We start from the raw sequence: 13,211 nt of genomic DNA, 5'->3' as shown, positions 1-13,211 counted from the left end.
AATATTATGTCCACTTGGGAGAATAAAAAAATATTTTTTAAAGAGTTTGATAATTTCCTTGAAGCCACTTAGTAACCTATTGCCTAAAACATATTAAATACAGGATTTTATTTAACCTTTTGTCTGTTTTCTAGACTAGTAACAATTTTATTATCTATAATAATTTAGAATTTGTTGTTTATTTTCATATAAAAAATTTATATGCTAATTTCATAAAATCCTAATCTTTTCTTTAAAAGGACTCTGTGATAATTAATATTTTTTAGAATGCTGGTAGCTTCCATAGAACTTAAAACTATTTAAAGCATGTTTCTTTAACAATTCAGACTACACTTTGCCTACTTTATTTTAAACTGAGCTTTTGTTATAATATGGTTGGCTTTCCTGGACGCGTAGAGAATTTTTCAGGTAGAGCGGAAAGATAAGGTTGGGGTTGGGGGAAGAGAAGTGGTTATCTGGATAAATAAGGAGAGGTGAGGGTCATGATGCAGATTTGTGGGGCCTGTAGTCACTATGAAGGGTGCAAGTGGGGTGCCTGCTGAATTCAGGTGGTGGCCTCAGTCAGAAAAGAGGCAGGGTGAGCCCTGCCAGTGTGGTTCAGTGGGATGGGTGTCATACTGGGCACCAGAAGGTTGCTGGCTCGATGATTCCCAGTCAGGGCACATGCTCAGGTTTCAGGCTCAGTCCCCGGTAGGGGGTGTGCAGGAGGCAGCTGATCATGTTCTCTCACAGGGATGTTTCTCTTTCTCTCTTCCTCTCTCTCTCAAAATCAATAAAATATTTAAAAGGAAAAAAAGAGGCATGGTGAGAAGGAGAAAACATTGAGGAAGATTGATGTGAGAAATGTAAAGGAGTGACAGAGCTGGAGGGACAAGAGCCAGGGAGTGGGATATTGTTACATTAATTTTCCGGAGGAGTCATTGTGAACATGTTCAAAAAGTGGGGTGAAGGTAGAGGTCATTGGAGTGGGATTAGTGAAGAAAATGTGAGAGCACACTGAGAAGGGGGAGCAGGGGGCTGTCAGCCAAGTCCCATCATTCTTAGTGATCGGGGAGGGTAGTCTCGCAGCTACAGGTGACTGGTATTACTGGGCAACACAGCTTTAAAGGAGAAGAGGTTTCTTGAAGGTGGGATATGAGAAAACAAGGAGCCTTTACTCAGGAGGGCTTGTGGGAAATCAGGGTCCTGGGAGAAAAATGGATTAAGACAAAGGGGTAGAGGGCCTGTTCTGCAAAAAAAAAAAACCTCCAAGATATACAGGTATTTCTTTATTTGGAGGTTTGCAGATGACCCAATAGTACAAGGTATGCTAGTAACAAATTGATTGTACAAGCTACAACTGGTTGTCTTGAAAATGATGAAGACAAAGGATAAAGGTAATGTTAAATAAAACATAGAATTTAGAAAAACTTAGAATTATGGAGGGAAATGTAAAATTAAGAAAACAAGTGGTAGAGAAGGATGTGGAAAGCAGTTGCCCATTGATTTGCATAACCTTGAAAAAATGATGGAAAGTCCTATAAGGAAAATTAATGCCTAAAAGATATTATTGTACTTGGTAAACAATGCCTACAAATGTTTTTTGAGATGGGAACTGATGCCCTTATGAAGTTGAGGAAAGAAAAGATTAGACAGTTTGGCTTGGTGAAACTCTAATACGAGATATAGATTACAAAGCAGAGATTAATAATGATGTTGTTGTGTTGACCAAGTGGAGACATTTTCTAGATGACACAGTAAAGGAGTTCCAAACTGATTTTAATTTCTGAAAGTAATATCAGAGGCTACCCTACACAGAAGATAAAATAGGAAGCCAAGATAAAACAGGAGGAAATAGGCAAGATTTTGCTGAGCAGAGAACGACTTGATCTTTGAAAGGCCAGTAGGCATCCTTTGGAAAACAAAGACTACCTTTGGGGGAGAGAGATGATAGGTCTTTAAAACTTCTTCTCAGCTTAACTTATGTAGCCTATAAATACTATGAAAAATGTCACAAAATGTATTTGCAAATTCTGTAAAGTCTGAGAAGATATGGGGAAACAGCCAACATAACCATAAAAAAAGAAAGTCCTTGTAGACCTAATTAAATTTTTAACATCTAAAGTCAATAAGAAATAAAAGTTCATTTGACCAAATGTCAAGGTCAATGATAAAGACTAAGATTTTAAGAATTCAAGTATAATAGATTTAAAAGAGAGTAAAAAATAGATGTAATCTATGTTGATAGGCATTTGCTTTGCTTAACATGTTCAACAGTATATAAACTAGAAATTAATTTTTCTAAACCAGAGAAGCTTTAGCTTTTTGGATACATGATAGACTAAATTGAATACTCCTTTATTGTTAAAAAAGAATGTTAACTAGGATATTAAAAGATAATTTATTTCCATTTCATAGCTGATCCCAACAGATATGAACAGGTGCCAGGAAACACTGAGAGCAAACCCAAAGTAGAAAGGGGATGTTGTTGCTATGGTAGCCCTCTGGAGTAACAGACACAGCTTCTAGATTATGGGCTTCTTATACCCATGCTAGTGACCCGGTGCATGGATTCGTGCACAGTGAAAAGAAATTAATTAGAAGGTGGCCGGCGGGGTGGGACTTGGCGAGAAGAGCCAGACACACCCTGGAGCCAACCTCCCATGGTCCCTCCCCAGCTCCAATCATGCACTGGTGGGGTCCCTCGGCCTGGCCTGTGCCTTCTCGAAATCCAGGACCCCTCAGGGGATAGTTATATATAAAAAGTAAAAGGCTAAGATTATCCAAGAAGAATAAGGAGAGTAGATTTATCAGATATCAGAGCTTAATATGTGGAAATGTAAAATGGTATAACCACTACTTGACAGTTACTTAAAAAATTAAACATCTACTCCATGACTTAGCAATTTCACTACTAACTGTTTACTCTAAAGGTAAGAAGCAGGTCCACAAAAGATCTGTGCAAGAACGTTCTTTGTAGCTTTATCCTTAATAAAGTCTAGACTGCCAGGCCTGCCCTTCTCCTGTATTATTCATGCAATAGACTTAACACATCCACCTAGCTCTTTCTGAAACATTTTACCAAAGATACAGTAATTGACACTTTTCCCTAAAATTTTATTTGGGTATTCGAGGCTAAGGAGCTTTATATTGTTTGCTTATAAATTTTCTTAAAGTTTACTTCCATGAGTATTTCTTCGCCATCTTTCTTACTGTATTTGTTATTTTTTCTGCTTTAATGATGTCAAAGTTTTAATGTCTTTTTTGAAATGAATCAGAAAAATTCAACCAGTGCCTCAGTTAATGTAGAAGTAGTGTTACCTTTGGTTCTTTCCTGCTCACCGATACTGGAAATGGCGGGTGTAAAACTTTAATCTGGACATCAGGTTTGTTTTCCTGAATATTAGCCTTCATATAATTAGGGGAAAGCTCTCTGGCTGCATTCACCCAACGCCAGGGCTCTGTGGGGTTTAGAGGAGCACCTGGTATTGCAGACGACTGGGATGGAGGACCAAGTCGGTCACTCCCTCCTTCCCTTCCTTGGTGGCCTGAAAACAAGAAAGCAAAACACTGTGACACGGAGCCGGACCGCAGTGAGGCGGCAATGTCATCACCGTGTGGGTTTCCACAACAGCGCATGGAACGTGCACAGAAGCACTTTGGGAAGCCACAGGCACTGGACCAGACCCTATGCCCTTTCGACCTTGAGTGTCTCCCTCTTTGAAAAGCAGCGAGTTTTTGTAAAAGTGAGAACACTTCACACAGCCTCTCTTATTTCTAATAAAATACCTAAGAAAACTCAGAAAAGGGTGGAAACTCACACTGTCCAGCAGAATGGGTTTGAAAGGTCAGGTAGGTTGCCTCTTACCTGCTTAAAAGCAGGTGGGCAGTTCTGGCTTCCCAGCTCCGAAACAAAGTCACTGTCAATCAGAACGGGCATTTGACCTCTGCTGCCTGCATCCTCACTTCGGAGGCTGCTGAAGGCTGAGCTCTGTACTTCTCCAGGCAGAGAGAGGGGAAATAAGCCTGTAACTAACAGGAAAAATGCATAAACAAAGGGTACAGCACTGGGAAGAAGGGGAGAAAGTGAGTCTTGTGACAGAATATTTAATATCTGTGGTTGGCTTTCAGTTGCCAGCCTTTTGAGAATCACCAAATCTGAGGATTAATATAATCAATTACACTTACACATCACATTAATTGCTAAATGGTTTGCACCCTGAAGGGGGTTTAAGGACAGAGATCACATCTGTTTAATTTATTGCTCCATTTCTTCTGCCTAATGTATAATAGAGACTCAGTACAGTGAAATATTTGTGCAGTAAGGAGATGGATTTATGAAATAAATTATTTTGGAATAGCAGGTTTTCCATCCTGGGCAAAGACCTGGGGCTTGGAATGACCAAGTCACATAGGGGCCAAACTCTGCCAGAGAGAGTCTGTATTGGGAAGACCTATAAGACAACAGTAGGGGTAGTTAATGGAGGGCCTTCTGCACCAGACTTTGGCTTGGTATTTGCTTTCACGAGCTCTAAAGGCACCACTGTAGGTTCATAAGAAAAATTGCCGTCATGACTGAGTGGAGGCTGGAAAGGTGGGTCTGGCAGTGGCCTGGAGGGAAGAGGGTACTGAGAGCAGGAGCCAGTGGGTGCCTCTTTGAAGTATTTTAAAGAAACCGATTTTCTGAATCCCCGGTAAGAGTCCCCTCTCCCCCAACTATAGAGTCTTTTTAAGATGCCATTTCTTTTATAATGTGCGCCTTAGATTCTGCTTCGTGAAGGCTGCAAGAAGATTCTCGTGGCGGACTCTCTGTCTTTACTGAAGAAAATGCATCGAACTCAAATGAAAGGCATTCTGGTCGATGGTGGGTAAAATGAAGTGATCATAGTGGAACTGTATGCCTCCCTTGGGGAAGAGACAGAGCAAGAAACATTGTGTAACCTCACATGTGTGTGCTTCCTTGCAGAGGAGAACATCTGTGAATCGTGCCTGTCCCCTATTCTTCCATCAGGTGAGATTTTTAGGAGAGGAAAAGAAATCCCCAAATATGTGTTCATAATGAGTGGAATTTTTTATAAGATTATATAGCTTTCAGGATAATCAAGTTTAGAGAAGATTTTCAGCCCACAACTCTGCTCAGTTGCATGCTGATGGTGCCATTCTCAAATTGTGGAGTAAATTGGCCTCGCCTGACAGGCTTGTAAAACCACCATGCTGGTCTTACCCACCGAGGTTCTGATTCAGTAATCCCAGGGTATGACATAAGAATTTGCATTTCTAACAAGCTCCCAGGTGATGTTGATGCTACTGGTTCAGGAGCCATACTTTGAGAGGCACTGCTCTAGAATAAAACAAAATAAAATGAAGACTTACCATCAGGTGTTTAAGTTCCAAGGTTGAAGAACCATGTGTGTATGTGGGACATTTTCTTATAAGTAGCTTTCCCTTTCCTTTAAATTGTTTTTCTTCTGATCCATTTTATACTACAAAGCTACAATAATCAAAAAAGTGTGGTATTGGCATAAGAACAGATATATAGATCAGTGGAATAAGATAGAGATCCCAGAGATAAACTCTTGCTTAGATGGTCAATTAGTCTGTGACAAAGGAAGCAAAAATATACAATGGGGTAAAGACAGTCTCTTGAATAAGTGGTGGTGGGGGAAACTAACAAGAAAAACAATGAAATTGGACCATATATAAAAATAAACTCCATGTGGATTAAAGACTTAAAAGTGCTGATACCATAAAACTCCTAGAAGAAAACATAGGTAGCAAACGCTTTAACATCACTCTTAGCAATATCTTGTGGGATGTGTCTCCTCCAGCAAGAGCAACAAAAGAAAATATTAACAAACGGGACTATATCAAACTGAAAATTTTTTGTACAGTGAAGGAAACTCCAACAAAATAAATAGACAGCCTACTGAATTGGAGAAGATAATCGCAAATGATACATCCAATAAAGGGTTTATATCTAAAATATATAAGGAACTCATACAACTTAACACTAAGAAAACCAAACCATCTGATTAAAAAATGGGCAGAGGGCCTGGCCAGTGTGGCTCGTGGTTGAGCATCTTTCCATGCACAAAAGGTCACTGGTTCAATTCCCGGTCAGGCCACATGCCCACCTTGCAGGTTCGATCCCCATTCGGGGTGCATACGAGAGGTAACTGATCAGTGTTTCTCTCATATTGATACTTATCTCACTCTCCTACCTTTGTCTCTATCTAAAATATCAATAAAAACATTTTTTTAGCCCTGACCGGTTTGGCTCAGTGGATAGAGCATCGGCCTGCGGACTGAAGGGTCCCAGGTTCGATTCTAGTCAAGGGTATGTACCTTGGTGGCAGGCACATCCCTAGTAGGGGGTGTACAGGAGGCAGCTAATCGATGTTTCTCTCTCATCGATGTTTCTAACTCTCTATCCCTCTCCCTTCCTTTCTGTAAAAAATCAATAAAACATATTTTTTAAAAACAAACATTTTTAAAATGGGCAAGAGACCTGAATAGACATTTCTCCCAGGAAGACATACAGATGGCCAACAGAAATATGAAGAGATACTGAAAATCACTAATTATCAGGGAGATGTAAATTAAAACCACAGTGGGATATCATCTCACATATATCAGGATGGCTGTCTTTAAATAATCAACAAGTAACAAGTGTTGGCGAAGATGTGGAGAAAAGGGAACCCTTGTGCACTTTTGGGATTATAAATTGTTGCAGCCACTATGGAAAAAGAATGGAGGTTCCTCAAAAACATTAAAAATAGAGCTGCCAAATTACCCAGCAATTCCACTTCTCTGTATTGATCTGAAAAAAAAACAAAACAAAAACATTAATTCAAAAAGATATATGCACCCCTATGTTCATTGCAGCATTATTGACAATAGCCAAGATATGGAAGCTACATGCCCATCAATAGATGAATATATATATATATATATATATATATATATATATATATATATAATGCAATATGACTCAGCCATAAAAAGGAATGAAATCTTTCCATTTGTTACAACATGGATAATTAGAGGGTATTATGCTAAATGAAGTAAATCAGAAAGAAAGAAAAATGCCATATGATTTCACTTATATGTGGAGTCTTAAAAAACTCACACACACAAACAGATGAATGAACAAAACAGACAGATCTATACATATACAGAGAGAAAAAGCTGCTGGTTGCCAAAGGGAAGGGGGATTGTAGGGTAGAGCAAGAAGAATGGTTTTAAAGCCTCTGACCTGCTTGTTGCATTGAGTCCTTGTCCTTTCCTGTCCTCTGCCCCCAGATGCAGCCAAGCCCTTCAGTATGGTGGTCTTCCATTGCCGGCATATGTTCCACAAGGAGTGCCTGCCTGTGCCCAGCATGGTGAGTGGGCAGCTAGGCCACCGCCAGCTAAAAAGAAAGGGATGCAGTCAGAGGGACGGGCTCAACATTCTAGCCTGTCATTGTATGGCTCTGTGCGTTCTCAAAGTTACAATGTAGTTTTATATCACATAAGAAAAATTAATTCATCTAATTCTCAAATGTAAAAATGTTTAGAATACTATACTGAACGTTATAAAATCATATTCATTTAAGTGAATTTGTTCAGGTAAAACTGATGACTGTTGAGCTATAGAGCTATGGACACGTGAGATACAGTGAGAACCATTTTATGTCTTGTACAGCTTTCTCAACCTGATTTCAGCACCATGACGCTGCTTTTCTTAGTGTCAAGTCACATTCCTCTGTCAGATTACACTTGTTTTGCTGTTCTAGACGGAATCCTATGTGAACCAGCAATAATATACAGGAAAAGGGAGTGGCATTTCATAGTGTCCCGCTGCCCCCTGACTGGTTCTCCCATAATACTTCTGAATATGAAAGTAGAAAGATAAGATATATATATATATATATATATATATATATAAATCTGTGTTTTTTTTATTACATTTTAGACCTCTCCAGCGCAGTTCTGCAACATCTGCAGTGCTAAGCACCGGGGACCAGGAAGTGCCATTCTGGAGATGAAAAAATAGCTATGTTCTGTTGGTCAGTCTCTTTCTCACCGCTCTTTTGAAGATGATTTTTTTCAACAACAGAAGCATTTGTTGATACCAGTGCTGTTAAGAGTTTTGTACATGTGTATGCTATGCTCAAAAAACTTTCATCTTCACTTGTCTACTAGAATTTTCTCTTTGCATTTGCAGTTGATAAAGATGTTAGGTTTTTTTCCCCCATCCATGCCTTGAAATATTTGGGTCCATGGTTAATATTTCATCATTTATTTGTTTAGCTCACTCCTTGTTTAGGAATGGAAACGTAAGTGTGGGTGTTGGAAATGAAGTTTTAGGTCCTAGTAAAACGCCACATTGGGCCTTGTTCTGCATGCTCTGCAATTCTTTCGTTCTGGATCTGGCTTTTTTTATGTCATCCATTGTGGTTATTTTCTTAGTAGGTATTTAATGAAACATTGTGCAAATTGTCACTTATCCAGTGATGTCAGGGTGACACGAGCAGGTGACATCATGCAATGTCATATTGACTGATCACATGTTCTGTGTTTCCCAATAACTAGCAGAGTCTGGCCCTGGCAGGCACTCAGCATCTGTTAATTGAATAAATGTCAGCTCTGCCCATGTGAAAGCCTCACCTTTATTGGGTTGAACAGCTTCGGTCAAGAATTCTGGCACCCTCAGAAGGAATGGAAGAGACTTTGAGCATCTTAGAGTGACGGGCTATGGTTAGTTTGTGACAGGGAGGAAAGCATGATACTGTAGAATCTGAAGGATTCTCAGGAGAAATGGGACTGATGCTGGGGGATGGGCTCAATGGTGATTTTATTCTCTGGAGCCTCCTCTGCCCTCATAGAACAGAAAAAGCATAAGAAAGAGGGAGAGAACTCAACCGTGTGACTGTGTTTTCTGTTTATTGGCTTCATCCGTCTTGGGATGTGTTGGCATTCTCTACTGGGTATGAAAATGTGAAAAGCATATACGCACTGCCCCCACTCTCTTTGTCCATGAACAGGAATAAATGCAGCTTTCCGCTTCTATCTTTTGGGGAGAGGGCAGGATTCTAATGAGTACTGAGCTCATACCAACCCTGAAACTGGTACAGTCATTCCCCTGAGCAACATCTCACTTCATTCTCATGGTACCCCAAGAAGAATATATTGTATCCCTCAGTTTACTGATGAAGAGACCAAAATGTAGAGGTGTTATCACAGTGGCAGAGTGACTGCCTAACTTCAGAACACAGGGGTCTGCTTTTAGAAATCACAGGGCCAGGTTCAGAGGAAATGCACAGTATATCTCATTGCATGGGAGTTAAACAGAATATTATCTATTAGACAACAGACTTTCCAATAGGCTTAAGTATTTAGAACTGGAAGGTTCTTAATTGTTAGTGAATGTAACCCTCAGTCCTCTCATATTTCCTTATTCCGAGAGAGAGAAACATCAATGATGAGAGAGAATCATTGATTGGCTGCCTCCTGCATGCCCCCTACTGAGGATCAAGCCCGAAATCCAGGCATGTGCCCTGACCGGGAATCAAACTGTGGCCTCCTGGTTCATAGGTCAACGCTCAACCACTGAGCCAAACTGGCCAGGCTGGCTTACTATTTTAGTGTCACTACAAGCTCCTTTCCCCAATCCCTCTCCACCTCCCCCTTCCTAGGTAAGATCCATTTGTCTCTCCCATCAGACCATTTTGTAGCTTGCTTTTATTTTTTTGCCAGATTAGCCAACATTTCCTTTTTTTCTTGTTATTTTAATTTACTTGTTGTTGTTGTTGTTAATCCTCACCTGAGGATATTCTTTCCATTGATTTTTAGAGAGAAAGAGAGAAACATCAATGTGAGTGAGACACATTGATTGGTTGGCTCCTGCACACACCCCTACCAGGGCCGGGGATCAAACCTGCAACCCAGGTACAGTGTGGGGGGCAGGTGCTCTAACCACTTAGCCCGCTAGCCAGGGCCCAACAATTCTTTTAGTTTTCTAAAAAGGAAAATGAATATGAGTATGTTTCCATATATGTTATAGGCTGAACTGTTTTCCCCCAAAATTTATATGTTGAAGTCCTAATCCCCAGTACCTCTGAATATGACTGTATTTGGAGATCAGGTCCCTGAAGGTAACTAAGGTAAAATAAAGTCACATGGGTGAGCCCTAATCCAATAGGACTGGTGTCTTTATAAGAGGAGGAAATTTGGTTGGACACAGACCTGCGCATGCACAGAGGAAAGCCCGTGGGAGGACACAGTGAGAAGGTGGCCATCTGCAAGCTGAAGAGAGAGGCCTCAAAAGACATAAAACCTGAGGGAACCTTGTTCTTGGACTTTCAGTTTCCAGATTTGTGAGGAAATGCATTTCTGTTGTGTAAGCCATCTACTGTGTGGTCTTCTGTCAGTGTTCCCCAAGCAAACGAATACAACATCATTCCTTGTTGCATAAATGGACTCTGTCTCAGCCACGGCGACGTGCGACATGCTGCCGCTCCCTGTCCGAGCGGCCACTGCCTGCACTTCTGAAAAACACCACGCACGCCACTGAGCCCACGCACACGCTGGGTCTCTTCCCACAACGCCAGATGTCTCCATCATTTCTCTAGGTATTACTTAACATGTTCTCTCTCAGATTCTTTGGTGCCAGGCTTCCAAATGAATCGATGAGACTATAGCAGGAATGTCTGTTTATGTAAAACAATGTGGGAAGACTCAGGAACATAAATTTCTAATTCCACAAATCCTAGGAGAGGTGCTCTTAAGAGCTCGGTCAAATATTTGTAGATAATGTGTTACTCTAATTTGAAGTTCATTTTAACATAGGTAGCTTTTTTAAGATTCTTTTTGACTTCAAGAAGCACAGAACCTAAGTCTGTGCTTATGCTAAGATTTAAGTTCAAAATATGTAGTTTCACCTGCACAAACATTCAGTACTATGACCACCTTAGTCAGGACTTAGCTGCATGTGAGAGAAGCACAGTTCACACTAGGCTTGGGCAGAATGGAGAGTTTATTGTGAGGCCCCAGGACTGGGAGGCTCATGTGCTGGGCAGCAGGATCTCTGAAAAAGAGAACCTCGGGCAACCTGAGGAGTCAAAGCTGACTGCCTGGGGGAGGTGGCTCCACAATCCACTTCCCCTCTGCGCTCCAGAGGAATAGACTGATGAGCCTAAGAGAACCCATGGCAGAATTTGAGCAGCACCTTTAGCTGCATTCTCACATAGTGCTTCTCAGCTGTGAATGCTATCAGATACAGTGTGTGTGTGTGTAGGGGGCGGGGGGGGGGGGAAGGGGGGGCACTCTCCTCCATGAGTAAGGAGGTCTGAGAAAGTGGTGACAAGCAGGAGAGGGAGATACTCTCCCAGGGCCTCCTCGCTAGCTCCTACATATCCTTCAGCTTCAACCTCGCTTCCCTAGAGTAGCCTTCTCTGCCTTTCCAGATAAGGCTAGCTTCCCTGTGAGGTGTCTCTATAGCAACCTAGATGTTTCCAATACTCGTGAATTCTTGCAATTATTTAATTTTTCATTTGATTCCCACTAGACTATTAATTCCCAGATAGCAAGGAGTGTCAATTCTATGTCCCTAGTGCCTAGTTATGCACCTGGGATTAATGTAAAAAAACATTCAAATCTATGTTCACTGACCAGTAGGATAACAGTAGAGTTAATTCTGCATCTACTGTAGTCGACTCAGGCCCAAATCTAGTAGCTGAAGGCAAGACATGTTAGCCCCTGTAAAAGTCTAATCTTGGGCCGATCCTCATTCAGCCTGCCCTCTGCTCTGTTCAAGTGGTCATTGTGGTTCAAGATAGTCCAAAAATCCAGGCACGATCCTCTGTGCTGTGATGAAGGAGGTGGAGGACAAAGAGCAGGAGGGGGAGGAAAAAAGGAGAGGAAGATGGAAAAGGAACAGGAAATAATACCGGCCTTAGAATTGGGAGGTCCTGGAGTTCTACAGTATACAGTGAAGAGAACAGCAGCTGGTGAACTGTAATACTTTGATAATAGAGCAGTTCCGTTAAAATCGCCATTTTTCTGAGCCTTTGGCTTTTTAGGTCCAGAATAAGAATTCACCTCTCCCTTTCTGTGCTCACCCAGCAGCTTGCACATTTCTCTGCCACAACATATCCTAGTTATCAAAGGGTCCATCTGCTCAACTAGATGGGGATGCTGGAAGGCAAAGTCTATGTTTTCTTCATATACATACCTCAGGGCCTATGGACAGGGGTTGGCCTCACCTTCAAGGCTTAGTAAGTGTTTTACAGATACACTGTAGATGGACAAGAACATCCTGAAGAGGACAGTGGTACCCAAGACAGCTGGGTGTAGCTGACCTTAGATGACCAGTTATTCAAGGTTGTACCCTCAATACATAATGAGAATGTTCCTTCACATTCAGTTCTATTTTCCAGGCACATGTATTCTCTCCTGAAATTGTTACAATAAGGCCTTGAGATAAGTGCTATTATCTTCCTTTTACAAAAATAGTGGCTAAGACCCAAAGAGGCAGAAATGCCGCTCAAGTTGGAAAGTGTCAGTCAGTTGTAAGTGGGTCTCTGACTCTGTGCCAGTCCAGCCTCTAGAGTTTTATTCTATTTTATTTTTAAATCTCCGTCAACATGCCATCCTGTCACAGGAATAAAATGAAGAATGAAACCTAAAGAGTGTTCTGTACCTCAACTAAAAAAGTACTTCTCACCTGAGGATATCTTTTTATTGCTTTTTGGAGAGGAAGAGGAGAGAGAGAGAGAGAGAGAGAGAGAGAGAGAGAGAGAGAGAGAGAGAGAGAGAGAGAGGCGAGAGAAGAGAGAGAAAAGAGAGGAGAGGAGAGGAGAGGAAGAAGAGAAGAGAAGAGAAGAGAAGAGAAGAGAAGAGAAGAGAAGAGAAGAGAAGAGAAGAGAAGAGAAGAGAAGAGAGAAGAGAAGAGAGAAGGAGAGGAGAGGAGAGGAGAGGAGAGAGGAGAGGAGAGGAGAGGAGAGGAGAGGAGAGGAGAGAAGAGAAGAGAAGAGAAGAGAAGAGAAGAGAAGAGAAGAGAAGAGAAGAGAAGAGAAGAGAAAAGAAGAGAGAAGAGAAAGAAGAGAGAAGAGAAGAGAGAGAAACTTCGATGTGAGAGAAACATGGGTTGGTTGCCTCCCGTATGTGCCCCAACTGGAGATCGAACTCAGGTATGTGCCCTGACTGGGAATCGTACTTGCAACCTTTTGGTGTACAGGACAATGCTCCAA

The 13,211-nt window shown here is 41.3% G+C and overlaps 1 protein-coding gene across 1 annotated transcript in view; it reads left to right on the top strand.

Moving 5' to 3' along the window:
• VPS41 (VPS41 subunit of HOPS complex) overlaps window positions 1-10,154 on the top strand; it is a 129,218-nt gene extending 119,064 nt beyond the window's left edge. The window contains exons 26-29 of the mRNA XM_070424727.1: window positions 4,744-4,843; window positions 4,946-4,990; window positions 7,282-7,361; window positions 7,934-10,154. Of these exons, the coding sequence (XP_070280828.1) occupies window positions 4,744-4,843; window positions 4,946-4,990; window positions 7,282-7,361; window positions 7,934-8,014 (306 nt within the window). The 3' untranslated portion in view covers window positions 8,015-10,154. The remainder of the gene's footprint in view (window positions 1-4,743; window positions 4,844-4,945; window positions 4,991-7,281; window positions 7,362-7,933) is intronic.
• Window positions 10,155-13,211: the final 3,057 nt, after the last annotated feature.

The sequence above is a fragment of the Myotis yumanensis genome, unplaced genomic scaffold, assembly GCF_028538775.1.
Source record: "Myotis yumanensis isolate MYYU_CA2020_CCGP unplaced genomic scaffold, mMyoYum1.0.hap1 SCAF_9, whole genome shotgun sequence".
Taxonomy (NCBI): domain Eukaryota; kingdom Metazoa; phylum Chordata; class Mammalia; order Chiroptera; family Vespertilionidae; genus Myotis; species Myotis yumanensis.
This window is presented reverse-complemented; position numbering and strand designations above follow the sequence as displayed.